Source organism: Bubalus kerabau, chromosome 13, assembly GCF_029407905.1.
Source record: "Bubalus kerabau isolate K-KA32 ecotype Philippines breed swamp buffalo chromosome 13, PCC_UOA_SB_1v2, whole genome shotgun sequence".
Classification (NCBI taxonomy): domain Eukaryota; kingdom Metazoa; phylum Chordata; class Mammalia; order Artiodactyla; family Bovidae; genus Bubalus; species Bubalus kerabau.
The window spans coordinates 62,292,384-62,310,300 of record NC_073636.1 but is presented as its reverse complement, the minus strand read 5'-3'; the positions used below and the strand labels follow the sequence as shown (position 1 = coordinate 62,310,300).

Genomic DNA, 17,917 nt, shown 5'->3' with positions numbered 1-17,917 from the left:
CCGCGGCACCGCCCCCTCCACGGCCCCAGTGCCCGCTCGCGCGGCTCCCACAATGCACCGCACAATGGCCCGACCGCCGCCACTACCGGGGCCTGAGCGGGCCTGGCGGAGCCCGAGCGCGGCCCGGCCCGCAGCGCGGGGCTCGGAGCGCGGTGAGTCCTAGCGATGACCCCGGGGGACAGCGGGGAGCGGGGCGGGAAGCCGTCTCGCTGCGCCCGCGTGCCGGGCAGCCGGAGCGGCAGCGCCCCTCATCGTGGGCCCGTCAGCGCGGTCGCCCACACCCCCGACCCGAGGCCCCCTCTACGCCAGCCCGGCCCAGATAGGCCCCGGGGTGACCAAAACTCTCCTCGGACCCGTTACCTGGGTCTTGGGGACTCGAAGAAACCCTTTGGCCCAATCTCTACCGAGACCGAGAGACTCAGCCCTGCAGGTCCCCTACTCCCGAACCCCCCCCCCCCCCGCCCCAACCCCCGGCCCAGGCTCCCTGGAGACCCAGATAACGCGCAGCTGACCTTACCAGGGACCCGGGTCTGGGGGACGCAGATAAGCTGCACCTGCTCCCTCCCCTCAGACACGCCTACCCAGACCCACATAACCCCCTTTACTGCTCCATATAGTCCGCTCTTTCCCCTCTATTTCCCAGAACCACATAACCCCTTTTGAGGCTTCCCTCAAATATTTGATTCTGGGGAACCCAGATGAGCTCTACCCATAGTTTTCTCCTCGGCGATCCTACTCCCAACCTCCAGACAGCTTCCACTCGGTACCATTTTGAGACTCTTGAAATTCAGGGAATTCGTCTTTTATCTTAGCCCCTTTAACCCTCCAGCCGGTGTACACCATCCCCAGCCCGTCTCTCTTTGCGGTGGGTGTGGTGGGGGTCTCTTTGGGATTCAGATAACTCGCCCCTCCCTCCCTCCCTCCCATTCCTGAGACCTCCTCCAGTCTTCTCCCTGAATTTCTGTCCCTTGTCTGGCAGCCGTCCACCCGCAGCCCTCCCAGTCCCAGGGCGTTTCACACCCCTCCTCCCCGCCACGCAGTGTGGTGGTCTAGAAACTGCTCAAGAGCCAAGCTGTCCCCTGCAAATCCTGTCCCAGGCTATGGCCCCGTCTCGGTGGGGAAAATGGACCTGCAAGGTGCAAGATAAGGGGATATTGGGTGTGGGGAGTTGGTACTTTAACCTATAAGTGTTCCTATCTCCTGGCTTGTGTGTTTTCCCACCTGTCTGCCTGGGACTTGGAAAGAGCCTAGCCTGGGGTTTCTAACCCAACCCCCCAAGGTGAGGCCACCGGATTGGGGTGGGGGTCTAATCAGGTTTCCTCTTGGTGAAAATAGGGCTGTTGTGAGTTGCAGCCATTTGCTCAAGACCTCCTTAGGAGTGGGAGTCATGGGGAATCAGATGGAATCGCGAATCAAAAGGACTCCAAAGAGGGTCCATGTACACTGATAGAACTAGCAGCCCAGGAGTAAATCCAACCCCTGTTAATCCTGTTTGATGTCTCTTGGAATGATGCAAGCCATTGAGACTCTCCAGCCTCCCTGTAATTTAATTCTCTCACCACTGGGGAGTGTGTGTGTGTGTGTGGCGGGGAGGGGGGGCTTGCGAGGCAGCTATACCCATTCCGCCCTTTCCTTCTCACCCTTCTCCAGCCAGTCAGTATCTTTCCTTGCCCAGGTCAGGACTTGGTTTTTTGTTTGTTTTTTTTTTTAATCTCTATTTATAATTTCCCAGTTGCTATTTTGGGTTCTGCTTAGGGGAAGATTCTGTCCACCCCAAGGAAAGTTCCTGGGTGTGTTTCCTCCTCGGCAGGTGTTGAATTGAGTTCTTCAGATCCCCAAGTAGCTCTTGGGCAGGAGGGATAAAAGCTATTTTAGGGTAGTCACTGAAGTGGAGCTGTTAATCCTCTGTGGGTCTCTAGTTAAGAACACTTAGAGATTAACTCTTTCCTTGCTGCATGGGGGCTATTTCTTAACAGTTTGGGGGGAGATTTGGGAGATTTCAACTCTGGTGAAGGTGGGAACATGCAACTCAATACAAAAGCAAAGATAATCGCTGCCTTTTGTTGGGTACTTAGTGGAAGCCAAGCCGAATGCTGAGCCCTTTGCATACCTTACTAAAATAATCCTTAAAACAAGCCTGTGAGGTAAGTATTTTTAGTTTTATAGATGAGGAAACAGGCTAATAATGGAGAAAGAACGTAGTTTCTATAGAGATGATGTAACACCATAAAAACTATAGTTTCATCATAGGGCAGCAGACACCATGGCGCACAGCAGAAGACAGATGGATGAGGGAGTAATCTGCCTCCTTTAAAGTCTTCCAAGAGGCCTTAGAGAACTTATAACTAGAGAGCCTTAGTAATAGAGATTCCTAAACTGAAGGGACTCAGGCCCAGGATATGGTGCTGGAGAAAGATAACGTAAAGGGGGACTGGCTCTGGGGGATGTGCTGAGGGTTAATTGTGGGGGAAAAGAGGAAGGCTGCATTCTGGGGAGGTGTTCGGAAGGGAAGGAAACTCACTCTGAGGCCTGAGAAGTCACATTAAGGGAGGAAAAAAACGTACTACTCAGGCCCTGTGCCGAAAAGGAGACGCAATTTAGACCTCAGAGACTGCATTGTTTGTATTCACACATATTATGTCAGATGTTTCAAGAGTGTTGTTTCACTGAATCTTCCATGAGAATATTGGTAGGTAAGGAGAACTAATCTCTCTTTTAGAAATTGAGGAAACTGAGGTTCAGAGAAACTAACCTACCCGTGGTTTCACAGTCAGTAAGTGGCAGCTCTTCTGATAGTAAGTCCAAGGTTCTTTCCACAATACCTCCCTCTTGATATCAGGCGCCAGAAGGAATCTTAGGATGAAAATATACCAAGTTATACCAGTAACTGGGAGGGATTGATTGTGTTTGTTTTATGGGAACAGGTTCTGTCAGCTTCTACAGTTGTTAAAGTTAGAGTGTGAGACCAGAACAGCTTTGAAAGAGAAGCAGGATTTTTTTTCACAGTTTTGTGGAGAAGAAATCCGAAGAAATAGGCCTTCGGATAATGTGGGAGAGGCCCAGGAATCTTCCTGGATGAGAGGAGTTTGCAGACAAAGGACAGAGGGAGAAAAACTAGATTTCCTAAAGGGTTCCTAAGGTAACACTAAAGCCAAAGCCCCAGTACGTGCAGATCAGGGCAAGCACATGGCTGCTGCCTGCCTTCTTTGCTTCTATCAATGCAACCTCGTGAGCTCTTCTTAGCCACCACCAGCCTCTTTCCTAGAAGCCCATTACTCACTCTTTCAGTAGCAGCATACTACACTGCTGTGTCTTGTTTGTGCTTGTTCAGGAGAACAGATGAGGTGGATGTGTGGGAGGTGGGGGACGTACTGTTCTCTTTCTGAGTTTGTGCGGAATTTCCAGGGCTAGGCTTCCCTCTCACGTCAGCCAAGTGATGCGACTTGCTTCCTTCCCTCTGGCTGCCATTCCCAGCTTTCCAGAGGTGGAAGTGCGTGATTTCACGTGGGGGGTGGGGGGCAGAATTTGACTTTGAAGGTGGGGGAAGTTCCTTCCAAACTAGATTTTCAAATTCATGCTCGCTCTCTACCCAATTCCAAGCTGCCTAGTAATCACTGATATTATAAACAGGTAATTCCACCCTTTGGAAGAAGGGAGGACTTAAACAATAAAAGCCAGACGTCAGAGGCCTTTGAGGTTTATCGTGAAGTAGGCAAATATGCCATGATTCGAAGGCTCAAGTGGGACTAGTTTTTAGTGTTAGCACGTGAGTCATGCAAAATGCAGCCACCTTTGTGCAGATCTTTCTAGGCACATCTCCACTCGTGATGGGGAAATTGTTTATCATATTACATTGCAGTGTTTCTTCAATAAGAGGAATGGTTCCTGAACAGGACATAGCTCATGTTAATGATGAGCAAAGCTCTCTCGGGCATGAACCCGCTGATCCCATCATCTCGTTCACGGCCAGCCTGTTGGTTGAATGGTCACTGTAAGCAGCAGGTGCTAATGAGCTGAGCAAGCATTCTTTGGCCCACAGCTAGTTTGTGCAGTTGGAGCTCTCCCCAGATTCTCGTGGACAATCCCCACATAGCCGCTTTGCTCCCTTCACATGGAAAAGCCTCATGACCAAATTTTGGCATGAGCTCTTCAAAGGAAATTCCCCTGTTGTAGCAAGTTACATTGAGGTTGGTAACCTGTTTGTGTGATGAGCTTGTGAGTGTGAATGTGGGTCTGCTGTGCCCCCTTTGAGAAATAATGCCCTTTCTCTCTTACTCTGAGTTGATGTCAGTAAAGAAGTGTCACCTATGCCCACCTGCTCCCCTACAACCCAGTAGAAAGACTTCAAGATATTGGCTCCCCCTTTGGAACTCAGTTTAAACCAGAACTGCCTAAGCATGTTAGCCTGTAAGAATCAACTTGTATACAGTGACTTATGTACTCATCTAAAAGAAAGTTGAAAGTCCTTTTCTAGATGCTAGGTTGTATGGAGATGAACGAGATATGATCTGAGCTCTCAAAGTATCTGAGTTCGGTGGTGGAGTCTGAGTTCTAATGCAAGTATGTTACCTGTTCACAATGGAGACATGCATGTGTTCTGTGAGGGTCTGTAGGAGGGGCCGCTCAACACCTCGGTTATTGGACGGGCTTTGCTAAAGAAGTGTGGTTTGGGCCCTGAGACCAAGAGACCCAGAGTAGTGGTGGAGGGCAGGATGGGACCAGCACTGGTTTAGTGGAAATGCTGAGTCTGCTCTTACCTCTTCAGATGAACCTCTTGATGTTGATGCACTGCTGAGAAACACATCTGGCACAGAGGCTGACCCTCCAGGGTGTAAATTTCCTAAGTAAAGGCTGCTTTCTCTTCTGATGCCTTTTGGGCATTTTATTGCTCCTTAGCACCTCCATGAGGAGGAGAATTGTAGAAAGTGAGGAGGAGGAGGAGGAGGCGCTGCTGTCTAAATTTAGTGGAAAGGATGTAAAAGCGAAGTTGGAAGGGAAAGGGAGTTTAGGGCTTTTACTTCCTCTGATTATCCTGTTTCCTATTAGCCTAGGTGGTACTAGTAATAATAGTTACCATGTAGCACTTACTAGGTGCCCAGCCTTCTGCTGAATGCTTTATATTTTTATCTCATTTAACCCTCACAAGGTCCTTATGATGTGGGAGATTATTAAGCCCATGTTGTAAATGAGGAAACAGCTCAGGGATGTAAGTAATTGGCTGAAAGTCACATGGCTTCAAAGTGGAAGGGCTGGGATGGAACTGGGGCTCTGTCTGCCTCCAGAGCCCATGTTTTCATGGTATTGGGCTCCCTAACACCAGGTGTTCTGATGTTTCAGGTGAAGAGATTGTTTTCTGAAGGCTGCGTTGGAGGCTGTGACAGAGCACAGAGCCCTGTGGAGCTGATGGGGAGGCTTTCTCAATAACATGGCCCTTCGCCATTAGCCTTGCCATGACCACATTTTTCACCAGCGTCCCCCCCTGGATTCAAGATGCAAAGCAGGAGGAGGAAGTGGGCTGGAAACTAGTGCCCAGGCCTCGGGGCCGGGAGGCGGAGAATCAAGTGAAGTGCCAATGTGAAATCTCGGGGACACCCTTCTCAAATGGGGAGAAGCTGAGGCCTCACAGCCTCCCCCATCCAGAGCAGAGACCGTATAGCTGCCCTCAGCTGCACTGTGGCAAGGCTTTTGCTTCCAAGTACAAGCTGTATAGGTAGGTGACACTCCCATACCTCTTCCTGCCCTGAGGTTCCCAGGGATAAAGCCAGAGAGACTCCACTGAGTGTGGAACTTTATCTGTGGCAGAAGAATAGAGGTTAATTTGTCCCATAAGTATATCCTAAATGTCAACCATTTGAGGTCACTCACTGAAAAATAATGGTGGTATTTTTTATTCAAATACTAGACTCTGATGGGTACAATATCAGATAGCTATGAACAGACTAGATTGAGTTTTTCGTTTTTTTTTTTTTTTTTCAATACAGGCTTACCTCATTTTATTGCACTTCACAGATACTGCATTTTGTTGTTTTTTTTTTTTACAAATTGAAGTTTTGTGGCAACTTCCAGTCAAGAAAGTTGGCCCAGTTTTCCAACTTTCCAACAGCGTTTGCTCACTTCATATCTCTGTGAAGCGTTTTGATAATTCTCACAATATTTCAAACCCTCCACCATCAAAAAGATGACAGCTTGCTGAAGGCTCAGGTGATGACTAGCACTTTTTAGCAATAAGGTATTTTTTTTTCTTTTTTTTTTAAATAATTTTTTAAAAAGGTGATATGGACTGTACTTTTAAAGTCTTTATTGAATTTGTTACAACATTGCCTCTGCTCTTTTATGGTTTGGTTTTTTGGCTGAGAGGCTCATGGATTCCTAGTTCAGTCAAGTCTGCACCCCCTGCATTGGAAGGCGAAGCCCTAATCACTGGACCACCAGGGAAGTCCCCAGTAAAGTATTTTTAATTAAATATATACATGTTTTTTTAGACATAATGCTATTGCACACTTAATAGGCCACAGTATAGTACAAACATAACTTTTATATACACTAGGAAGCCAAAAAATTCATGTGACTCCTGTTACTTTGACTTTTGCCTTATTGCAGTGGGCTGGCACCAAACCTGCAATATCTCCAAGGTAGGCCTGTGCTACTTCCCCTACCTGTGTCAGGTAATGGTGAGAATATTATCCCCAAATTAGGCATCAGCCTTAGAAGTTTAGAAAGAAAAGAAGACCCTCTGGTCCAATCTGTAAATTGTAAAGTGCAGGCTCAGAGTGGAGAAGTTAACTTACCCAAGGTCGTATTGCTCACATGATTACTTATGACTGTAGAGTCCTCTGGGTTAGAAGATTTCCTGAAACTTGTAAGCTCAAGAACCCCTATCTAAAGTGAAATGGAATGTGAAAGCCCTGGTGTAAAGCAGATATGACAGAGCAGCTCTGAAGGGAGCAGGGCCTACTCAGGAGTAGTTTTGATTTTATCCTTGCCTTTGCATCAGAGGACCATGAGCATGCCCTTTGCCAGTGATGCAGACTGCCTGCTGCACAGCCATTCATCCCTCGACCATCAGTTACTGAGCTCTTGTCACATACCAGGCACAGTCTTCAGTGACAGGGACAGACAGTTCCTATCGGTAAGCCAGACAGATGCAGGGGTGGGGAGGGGCGTTGCTGACCCTCCTCGAGTTTACTGTCTTAATAGCAGGGACAGACAGCACACAAGTAAATACGTAATGAGATGACCACAGAAAGCCTCTAGTTCCTTGTCTGGAAAACAGTTGATAGGAAGGGACTAAAACAGGTAACAGGGTTGTATGTGACCAGGATTGCCCTCGTGACAGTTCTGTGTCCTCAGCTGTGTGCTCCTGTGTCTTAGGTGGTTATCAGTTGGGGGTATCCATGTAGACTTTCCTAGTGGCAGTCTGAGTGTCAGTGGGAGGCTCCAGGAAAGGTCCTGGGCCAGGAGACAGGAGCCTTGACTCCACCTGGAGTCACCGTAGAGTTTTAGGCAATTGACTAAACCTCATTGGGCCTTCGTTTTCTCACCTTCAAAATGAGGGAAATAGACTGGATCGCTCAGCATCTTCCTCTCGTATGTTACCATGCCACTTATGTCACAGGAGATTAATAGTAACCTTTATAGGTGTGAGCACTCACAAGAACATGAGGATAATGGGTATGATTGATACCTTCCAGGTAGAAAGAATCACTGGGTGCTGTGCAGAGACAGCAGTGGCATATCTAAGTGAATCCAGGTCTCAAGAAGGTCTGGGTTTAAGTGCATTTTAAACCCAGAGAATTGTCTGCCACTTACTGGTGGGTGGGGCTGTCCTGTGCGTCAGCTTCTTATGTAAAACACAGGGTTAATGACACAGCTCACATAGGGCTTGTAAACGATGGGACCTCAAAGTCTTGCTGAGCTGATTCTGAATACCATGGAGCTCTGGATTGTAGTTCTGGATTCAGAGCTGGTTTCCAGCCAGATAGGAGCAGAAAGCAGGTAAACCAAGGGGCACTGAGGTCCCATATCACAAACACATCTTTTGAAACGTTTAAATGCTTTATGTGGCAAACGATTTAAATGGTACAAATGGACAGGCAGTGAAAAATTGTCACACTTGAAGCCACTGTTCTCCTCAGAGGCAAGCATTGGGGTCAGTTCTTTATGTATCCCTCTTGAGACATTCAAACATGTATTCCCTTCCTTTTTTATTTTCACAGGGGATTGTGTTACATACACCATACTGAACTTCCTTTTTTGACTTGGCTCTCTGTTTCTTGGGAGATTGTTCCAGATCAGGAAGTTTAGATATATTTCATTTTCCCTTTATTGTGTCATTTAAATTTTTATAAATACACTTTTTGTTGCAAAGGAAATACATTCATGTAATTCAAAATTCAAAAGGTATACAATGAAAATTCTTCATCACACCCAGAAAAGCTGCCCTTTCTTCTCCCCATGGGTAGCCAATGTTAGTTTCTTGTGTATCCTTTCAGAAATATTTTAAGCTCATATGAGCAAACATGCATAAATTTTCTCTCTTTTGCAGTGCATGGTACCATTCCATAGGCACTATTCTGTCTCATAGCTTTTCCCCTCTTTATCTCGGAGCTTGTTACCTGTTTTATGTATAAAGCTGTCATTATATTTAAAAGTTAAGGCACGGAGAAGGCAGTGGCACCCCACTCCAGTACTCTTGCCTGGAAAATCCCATGGATGGAGGAGCCTGGTAGGCTGCAGTTCATGGGGTCGCTAAGAGTCAGATATGACTGAGCAACTTCACTTTCACTTTTTACTTTCATGCATTGGAGAAGGAAATGGCAACCCACTCCAGTGTTCTTGCCTGGAGAATCCCAGGAACGGGGGAGCCTGGTGGGCTGCTGTCTGTAGGGTCGCACAGAGTTGGACATGACTGAAATGACTTAGCAGCAGCAGCAAGAACATACTTTAGGTCTTCTCTGTAGCTTAAACGGTAAAGAATCTGCCTGCAATGCAGGAGACCCAGGTTCGATCCCTGGGTCAGGAAGATCCACTGGAGAAGGGAATGGCAATCCACTCCAGTATTCTTGTCTGGAGAATCCCATGGACAAAGGAGCCTGGTGGGCTCAGTCCATAGGATTGCAAAGAGTTGGACTCGACTGAGCAACTAACACTACTAACATACTCTATCAGGCTTCCCAGGTGGTGCTAGTGCTAAAGAATCTGGCTGCAATGGAGGAGACCAAATGCAGTTCGATCCCTGGCTCAGGAAGATCCCTTGGAGGAGGGCATGGCAACACGCTTCAATAATCTTGCCTGGAGAATCCCCTGGATAGACGAGCCTGGTGGGCTACAGTCCATAGGGCCACACAGAGTTGGACACAACTGAAGTGACTTACCATGCACACTAAAACATACTTTATAATTTTCCAGTCTATTGGATTTATTGTTTATCTTCCTCAAGAGAATGTGGTTTGAACACTGAAAGGATTCATAAATGGGTTTTCTGTCTCTAACTAATACCTTTTGTTTCTACCCCGGGCCTCTGGGGTTTGGTGAACAATGCTGGCATCCTTCTGCCTGCTGCCCCGAATGAATGGCTGACCAAAGATGACTTCTCCAAGATCTTGAATGTGAACTTGATTGGCCTCATCGAGGTGACACTGAGCTTTCTTCCCCTGATCAGAAAGACCAGGGGAAGAGTAGTCAATGTTTCTAGTCCAGCTAGGAGAGTATCCCTGTTTGGCGGTGGCTACTGCATTTCTAAGTACGGGGTAGAAGCTTTATCCGACAGTCTGAGGTAAGGCCCAACCTCTGAGGAAGACTTGACTGTGGCCAGGAGTGTATTTGTGAATGGTGAGCCTGGGCTCCTGATATATAGATGGCAACTAAAATGAGAAACTTTGGAAATGGAATGTCTAAATCTTTTCACAATATAAGGTAGTACATTAGGGAATGTGAAAAATGTATTAGGATTTATTTGGTCTTAATTGCCACTCCTATAAGATTTCTATGTGTTTCAAACAAATTTAATATATTTCTGTAAGACATATATGTATAAAATATAAATGAATATTATGTATGTAATGTATACTTCATATGTAAATGATAAGAGTCTGTCACTAAAAAAAAAAAAAAAAAAGTTAAGGCAGGAATTCCCTATCGGTCCAGTGGTTAGGACTTCACGCTCTCACTGCTGTGGGGCTGGGTTCCATCCCTGGTCAGGGGACTAAGATCCCATAAGCAGCACAGCCAAGAAAAAGTTGAGTCATTTTTATGGACTTACTTATTTAGCCAGTTCCCTACTGATGGACATTTAGATTCTTCCTGATATTTTTGCTACTGAATTCAGTGCTGCAGAGAATAGCAGCACATGTGGTTTTGCGGGTGGCAGAGGATAGAATGTAGTTGGCATGGCATTCCATTCCATCGCATGCCTCTACCACAGTTTTTGTGTCTAGTTGCCTGTTAGTGCACAACTCCGTTGTCTAGCCAGCCCTTATGATCTCCTTTCTTGCTCCTCTGTCCTTCATCCCTGTCTGCAGGCACATGGCCACCCACTCAGCCCAGAAACCCCACCAGTGCATGTACTGCGATAAGATGTTTCACCGCAAGGATCATCTGCGGAACCACCTGCAGACCCATGACCCCAACAAGGAGGCCCTCCACTGTTCTGAGTGCGGTAAGAATTACAATACGAAGCTGGGCTACCGGCGCCACCTGGCCATGCATGCCGCCAGCAGCGGTGACCTCAGCTGCAAGGTGTGCCTGCAGACTTTCGAGAGTACCCAGGCCCTGCTGGAGCACCTGAAGGCCCACTCACGCCGGGTAGCGGGTGGTGCCAAGGAGAAGAAGCACCCCTGTGACCACTGTGACCGGCGGTTCTATACTCGTAAGGATGTGCGGCGGCACCTGGTGGTCCACACAGGCCGGAAGGACTTTCTGTGCCAGTACTGTGCCCAGCGATTCGGCCGCAAAGACCACCTGACACGTCATGTCAAGAAGAGCCACTCACAAGAGCTGCTCAAGATCAAGACAGAGCCAGTGGACATGTTAGGCCTACTCAGCTGCAGCTCCACAGTCAATGTGAAGGAAGAGCTGAGTCCCGTGCTGTGCATGGCCTCTCGGGACGTGATGGGGGCCAAGGCCTTCCCTGGCATGTTGCCCATGGGCATGTATGGTGCCCACATCCCTACCATGCCCAGTGCGGGCATGCCACACTCCCTGGTGCACAACACGCTGCCCATGGGCATGAGCTACCCTCTGGAATCCTCACCTATCTCTTCCCCAGCTCAGCTTCCTCCAAAATACCAGCTTGGATCTACCTCATACTTGCCCGACAAATTGCCCAAAGTGGAGGTGGATAGTTTTCTGGGGGAGCTTTCTGGAAGCCTGTCTCTCTCATCCGCTGAACCCCAGCCCACCTCACCTCAGCCAGCAGCAGCTGCGGCCCTCCTAGATGAAGCACTGCTCACCAAGAGCCCCGCCAACCTCTCCGAGGCTCTCTGCGCTGCTAATGTGGACTTCTCCCACTTGCTGGGCTTTCTTCCTCTCAACCTGCCCCCATGTAACCCATCTGGGGCCACAGGAGGCCTGGTCATGGGCTACTCCCAGGCTGAGGCTCAGCCCCTGCTCACCACTTTGCAAGCTCAGCCTCAAGATTCCCCAGGAGCTGGGGGACCACTGAACTTTGGGCCATTGCACTCCTTGCCACCTGTCTTTACCTCTGGCCTGAGCACCACGACCTTGCCTCGTTTCCACCAGGCATTCCAGTAGCCATAAGGAGGCCCTCAGCTCAGTTCTGGCTCTGTCAGGGAGCCTCAGTACCTTTCCCATCTGCATCCCCCATGAAGGCAGCTGAGCTTTCAGAGCTGGGTTCAAAAAGAAACAATTCCAGTATCTGTATGGAGCACTTGGTTTGGGGGCTTAAGCTCCAGGATTAGTTCCAGGAGGAATCTTGAGCCCCAACCCCATGAAAAGATGTAATACAATAGGACTTCACGTATTTTTACTTTTTTAAAAAAATCTGAATCGGGAGCCACACCTAGCCTTCTCCCTCTCCAAAGCATCGGAACCTCCTTCTCTTTGAAGAAGGGAGAGGTCTCTTGAAGACACAGAGGGTTTTACTTCGGATGACCTCGAGAGAAGTAGCCCAAGAAGCCCGTCTTCTGGTCCCAGCCTGCAGACCCCACAGCAGTTGGTCAGGCCCTCCTGCAGAGGGTCCATCGCCTGCTTCCAGTCAATAGGCAGGAGGGAAGGCCTCTGCCTGTTGTTTCCCATTACCTCCATCCCTCCTGTCCTAACGCCTCCATTTTCAGTCAGTGTTTTCCAGCAACGGTACCGTTTACACAGTCGCTTCAGACACACCATTTCACCTCCCTTGCTGAGCTGTTAGCCTTAGAATGATTGCAGTGAACATTGTTTACACACCGTGAATCCATTCCCACCAGTCCATTCCAGTTGGCACCAGCCAGAACCACTTGGTACCTGGTGTTAACTGGAGCCCTGTTTACAAGGCGGAGTCGGGTCCCGACTTCTCTTCATTTGAGGTCACATTTTTCCCCTGTGGGGAAATAAACTGACTTTGGACTGCTTCAGTCTCTGCCATCTTCCATGACTGTGTCTGTTCTTGCCTTCCTTGGCAGAGTCCACAGGAGACAGGCAAGAAGATTGGAGCAGTTTTCTCACAGGTCTGCAATTCTGTTTTTCTTCAAGTACATCATGACCCCCTCCTCCTTTTGAACTGGAGAGAGGGGAAGAAATGAAAGGCATGCCCACTTCCACTCTCCCCTGCCCATTTCTTAATCCCTACCCTAAATATCATGAGTTGTTATTGGTCTTGGAAGGAGGGATTCGGGTTCTAGGCTGGTGTGGATAGCAAAGGAGAGGGTGTGAGCCCCTCATATGTCTCTCCTACCTGTCCCATTTTCAGGAAGTTGTGGAATTGTTGGAAGAAGAGTTTTCAGAAAGTTAGGACTGGGCAGATAATTAAGTGCTAATCATCATCGTATCATGTATGGGGGTATACGTCATGTATGGGACGTATCATGCGAGGTATACATCATTGCCTCCCATACCAGACTTTTTTCTTCTCCAGTGTTCCTCCTCTCTCTTCCACTTTGCAGTCCCTCGGGACTCCAGGCCACTGTGCATAGGCTTCTCTGCTCTCCATCAAAGAACTTCCACCTTTCTCTTGTGGCCCCTCACTTTTGCCCTCAGTACTCAGCAAGTTTTCTTGCAATAAACGATTAATTCTCTTTTGACTTGTGGGGCTCCCTTGCTGCAGACAGCACAGCTCTTGCCCAACTGAACCTCACCCTGCTTCATCTCAGTTCTGCATGGGCTTCGCTCTTCCCGCTCGTGGAAGGGAGGCCTCTCAGGGACCACCAGTATGGGGCCCTCTTGAGACACTTCCACTCTGATTCAGAAACACACTTCTACCTCTTTACTGTTAACTCCTACAGATGGCAGCCAGCAGTTTCTGGGCACTTCTCTCAGCAGGTGCCTCATACTGGCTTCTGGCTTCTTCACTAGGGTTTCAGGACAGACTACCAAGGAACTGCCTCAGCCTCTTCCCAGTTCTCCCTGTCCCCCTCCTGTCTAGAAATCACTTTGGTTTATGAGCAGGTACAAGACCCATGCTTCTGCTTCAGTGCAGGCCAGTACTCTTTCTTTGAGGTGAAAGCCTTAAATGTAGCTTCCTGGCCTTGATTGGAAGCAATGTGGAATGAATAAACATGTTTTCATTTAGGCAGGCTAGCTTGGGATACCTTTTTTTTAAAAAAAAGACAAAACCAGATATAAAGATGTCTGGCAAGATTAGAATCAGACTAGGTGATTTACTTCTAAAAATTAGCTTCAGTGAGTCCCAGGGACTAATTAAGGTTTACTTTTAAAAGCGTCCACCTTGGTACGCAGCCCCCTTCTGCATGCTATGCATGTTATTGGGACTCGTATATAGGAAATGGTAAGTGAGGACCCAGTTGGGACTCAGTGCCACCACTGTCCTTGTTGTCTCTGACCTTCATCACTAGACCCAGCAACCCTCGCCCCTCCTTGACACCTTTTCTGTACCTTTTGTTTACAGAGGTAAAGGGGCCTCTGGCTATGGAATATGAAGTCTCGGACTGTTAGAGGAGTCCCTTCTCTTTGCCTTCTCTTTTCTGTCCCTTCCTTGAATTCTCTCCCCCATTAGTGATGCTGGGAAACTCATAGGACAGGCAAAGCAACTTTAAAATCTTGTAACTTGGGGCCTTGCCCCTCTTCCCTCCTCTTCCTTCCAGTCCTGTTCCTCCCATTCTTCCTTCAATGCCCTTCCCACCCACAAAGAATTTTCCTATCACTGTGAACTTTGCTGGTGCAGAGGAACATCTGCCTTCACCGTTTTTTTTTTTTTTTTTTTGGACTGTAGATAGCCAGCAATTTCTTAAACCTCCCTTTCCAAAAAAAAAAAAAAAAAGTCTTTGACCTCTTGTTCAAAGGATAAGAACAGCTTTATCCTACTCAGTACCAAACCCACTTCAGTACCCTTACTGAGGCCATGAGAGCCTAGGGGTTTCTGCCCAGGACAGGAGCCATGGCATGTTGGCAGAGACCAAACAGGGACCAGGAAAGCAGGGGATGTCCCCTTCCCCACTGCCTCCAACCTCTGTCAGCGATGAGCTGCCCTGAACAGTGGCAGGCACCTCCCCCTCTGCACAGAAGCTAGTCAGGGTTGAGTGCAGTCCTGGGGGGCCAAGGGGTAGTAGCATGCCAGCTGGGTCAGCTCAGAGGATCTGCACATCTTGGGAGAGGGGAGAGCAACAATGAGTTTTTTCCCCATAACCTTTTTGGCATTTTGTTCATGAAATCCGGGAAGCAGGTGTGATTCCTTTTTTGCTCGTAGATATTGTCTTAAGTTGAATTTCTACTCCCCTAAACTTTTCCCCTAGTAGCCCTTTAAGTCCCTACGCCGCCTCCTTTTTGGTAGCTGTTTTCTCCAGCCCGCCTCCATCTCCCCTCTTACCTAGGAGCTGTTTTTAAGCACGACTTTTTTAACAGTTTATATTGTACAGGATCAATATTTTGCTTTTTAACAAGGATATTTATGTAATAAGAAACTTTTGCCTTAGGCAGGTGTTGGCCAGAAAAGTCCGGATTCCTCTGGGACCCCACCCTGGCCTCTCCTGGAGCTCTGAACCTGCTGTGGAAGGAACTGGCTGTGACCTCACCACTGGAAAGTAGGGTCTGTGGCGAGGGAAAGGGGTGTACTGGTTCTGACAGGAGGAGGATCCACCATGGTAATCAAGTGCCTCTGTGGAGGGGTTTGAAAAGAAATGTTCTAGTTCAGTTTCTTCAGATGTTCGCCTGCTTCCTTAGTGGATTCTCCCCATAATGCACCTCTCCAACTCTCACCATTTGGCACTGGAACTCCTGAAACACCACTTCTCATACACCCCCCTCCCTCTCTCCCAGTGGTCAAGGCTTTGGAGCCACTCTTTCGTAATACCAGATTATTTAAAGAGAGAAAAATACAAGACAAAACCTTCTAGCACTTTGTAAACACAGTGAATAACCTCTTGGAATATTTTTGGCTTTATATAAAACAAGGTTTTTAATTGTAAAATATAAGTGCCATTAGAAAATGCACAGGGCCTATCTTTGTTAAAGTAGATTTTTCAATGTTTTACAGAATGCCATTTTCAAAAAAAAGTTTTTATAATGAAGTTGTTTATTAAAAACTTCTGAATGATGTGTTTGGAAGTTGTGAACCTGTCTCATTGGGAGGGGGTTGGAGAGAACCTGAGGAAGAACTGGAGTCTAGACATCGTTAGCATCCAAGGGGATGGTGGGTGTGATAGAGCACACAGTGAGAACCCTTCACATTAGCACCTACAAACTCTGCACTTTGAAATGAGAGATCTTTGAGGTAAGTGGCATCATGCTACTTAATAATCTTGGATGTAAGAATCAAAAAATGAAATGGACTCAATGAAATTTCATATCACTGCAAATGCCAGATGGAATGCAGTCTTGAGGTTAGTATTGGTTCAGCATCTCAGACATGGTAGGCTTTAGCATTCCTGTTTCTGCCATATCTTGTGCAGTTGTGACCATCCTCAGGCCCTTCCATGTGGCTTGTCCCTTTATCAAAGCATGCTGCCACGATTCCAGTCATTCTCACACAGTGCTGACCAGGAATGGAAAGGGACCCTTTCCAGGCCCTCTAAGGAGAGAGGAGTCCTTTTATTCACAGGAGCCCTGTAAGCATCTTCTGTCTCATTGGCCTTGATGGTATTCTGTGCCATCCCCAAGCTAGTCACTGTAGACCAGTGGTGACAAGACTGAGCCAAGGAGAGGAGTGTGTTCTCAAAGAAACTTTGGTGTGCAGTTAGAATGAGGAATGGATGCTGGTTGTCCAAGAAAAAAATGTCATCCATGGCTCAAGGTGCACAGCTGGTCGGTGACAGAGCTAGGACTTGACCTTGCCCACACTTGTGCCTACCCATCTGGTTCAGACAGATTCTCGAAAGGAGTCATGGCTTCACCTGATGTTGCTTGGCCAGTCCAGCAAAGGCGGTCATCGCTGTTCTGAGCCCCATCCCTTGTACTGAGTGAGATCCTCTCATCCGAGGCTCAGACTGAGCTTGCTTTTCTGTGGTCTGGAGCAGTGTCCATAGCAAAGCAGTGCAAATCACTCCAGAGTCCAGCCCAAGACTTTATGGGACATCCCATGTTAATGTGTGTTAACAGGTGTTTTATGTTCAAAGGCAGTGGGCTGGCCCTTCATCTCTTTGGCTTGTTGACTTGCGTAACTCCACCCCAATGGGATCCAGGAGCTGCATTCCTGGGAGTGGGTCTTGCGGCTCAAAGCCGTCTTTTCCATTGGACAGGAAGAAGCTGAAGGCTTTCCGGAGGAGGTGGCAAAGACTTTGAGGTGAGGGGTGGAGTATTAGGTGTACTGACTGCCATGGGCCACAAGTTGGGGCGCTGAGATAACAGGACTGCAGGCATGTGCAGGGTTAGGGTTGCAGGGGTTGGTCCACCCAGACTCTCACTCTCCAGGCACAGGCCCTACACTTCAGACTAGAGTTCACATTTGTAAAATGGAACAGAACAAGGGCTAGCCCCCAGGCCCAGGAGGAGGTAAAGCAATGTTCAGCCCACCAGCCCATGAGGATCCAGCTCTTGGAGGGAAACCAGGCAGAGACCCACTTGCTCCCTGGTTGGCTGCATCTGAAATTTCCCTTGTCCCTGATTCTTCCACTTCAACCTCGTTTCTTCCTTTTACCACAAATATTTTGAGCACCTCTATGTGCCCAACTACTATGCAAGTTTCAGTCTGGTCAGAGACCGAAGGATACCTCTAGAGTCCTTTGCATTTGCCTGAGTAATTTGTCCTCTGCAAAGCTACCCCAAGGCCACAGCAGAGTGGGCACTGAGCAACTCCCACCTGTCCACGACAGGTGGGAAAATTACTGCTTGGCATGGTGGCTCTGATGGAAGGTTCTGTCTGTCTGTGATCTGGGTCCCTGTTCAGAGCTGTTCCTTACTTGCTACACTCCTGCACTATCACTCTCTTTGCACCCCCGACTCCTAGTTCTGTCTGGGTGCCTGCAGTCGCAGCCCCCTGCCCCTCCACCGGGTCCCTCGCCCCTTATTAGCTAGGGAGCCCTGGTGAATCACACCCGAAAAGGGGTGGGGGCGAAAGGGGGCGGGGCGAGCCCTGTAGGAGAAGACCGCGCGTCTCGGCCTCCTGCAGGCGGTCCGCTGGGGTCGCCGCCAGCCACCGAGCCGTCCCTCTCGCGGAATGCACAGCGTCGCCCCTGCGCCCCAAGCCCTTCCAGGCTCGAGGCTCCCGCAGGTGATGGCGGACGAGGGTTCGGGTCGGGGGGCCTGGAAACCGCCGCGCGCCTGGTCCCTGCGTCTGGGGCCCGAGAGGCTGGGGGACGCGGGTACCCAA

General features: G+C 48.5%; 1 protein-coding gene across 4 annotated transcripts; it reads left to right on the top strand.

Moving 5' to 3' along the window:
• Positions 1-7: 7 nt before the first annotated feature.
• On the top strand, positions 8-17,542 carry PLAGL2 (PLAG1 like zinc finger 2). Of its 4 annotated transcripts, XM_055544738.1 has the most exons (5): positions 8-152; positions 5,338-5,710; positions 10,521-11,977; positions 12,621-12,665; positions 15,087-17,542. In XM_055544738.1, exons 2-3 carry the CDS (start codon positions 5,451-5,453, stop codon positions 11,749-11,751), a joined length of 1,491 nt encoding a protein of 496 aa, XP_055400713.1. In that variant the 5' UTR covers positions 8-152; positions 5,338-5,450; the 3' UTR covers positions 11,752-11,977; positions 12,621-12,665; positions 15,087-17,542. The 4 variants fall into 4 exon arrangements, with proteins under 4 accessions (XP_055400713.1, XP_055400714.1, XP_055400712.1 ...); XM_055544739.1 differs by lacking the exon at positions 12,621-12,665; XM_055544737.1 differs by having other exon boundaries at positions 10,521-12,665; positions 15,091-17,542.
• Positions 17,543-17,917: the final 375 nt, after the last annotated feature.

Coding starts and splice junctions, on each gene's coding strand:
- PLAGL2 (XM_055544739.1), top strand. CDS start 5,451: ATGACCACATTTTTCACCAGCGTCCCCCCCTGGATTCAAGATGCAAAG. Junction 5,711..10,520: donor TCCAAGTACAAGCTGTATAG/GTAGGTGACACT, acceptor CCCTGTCTGCAG/GCACATGGCCACCCACTCAG.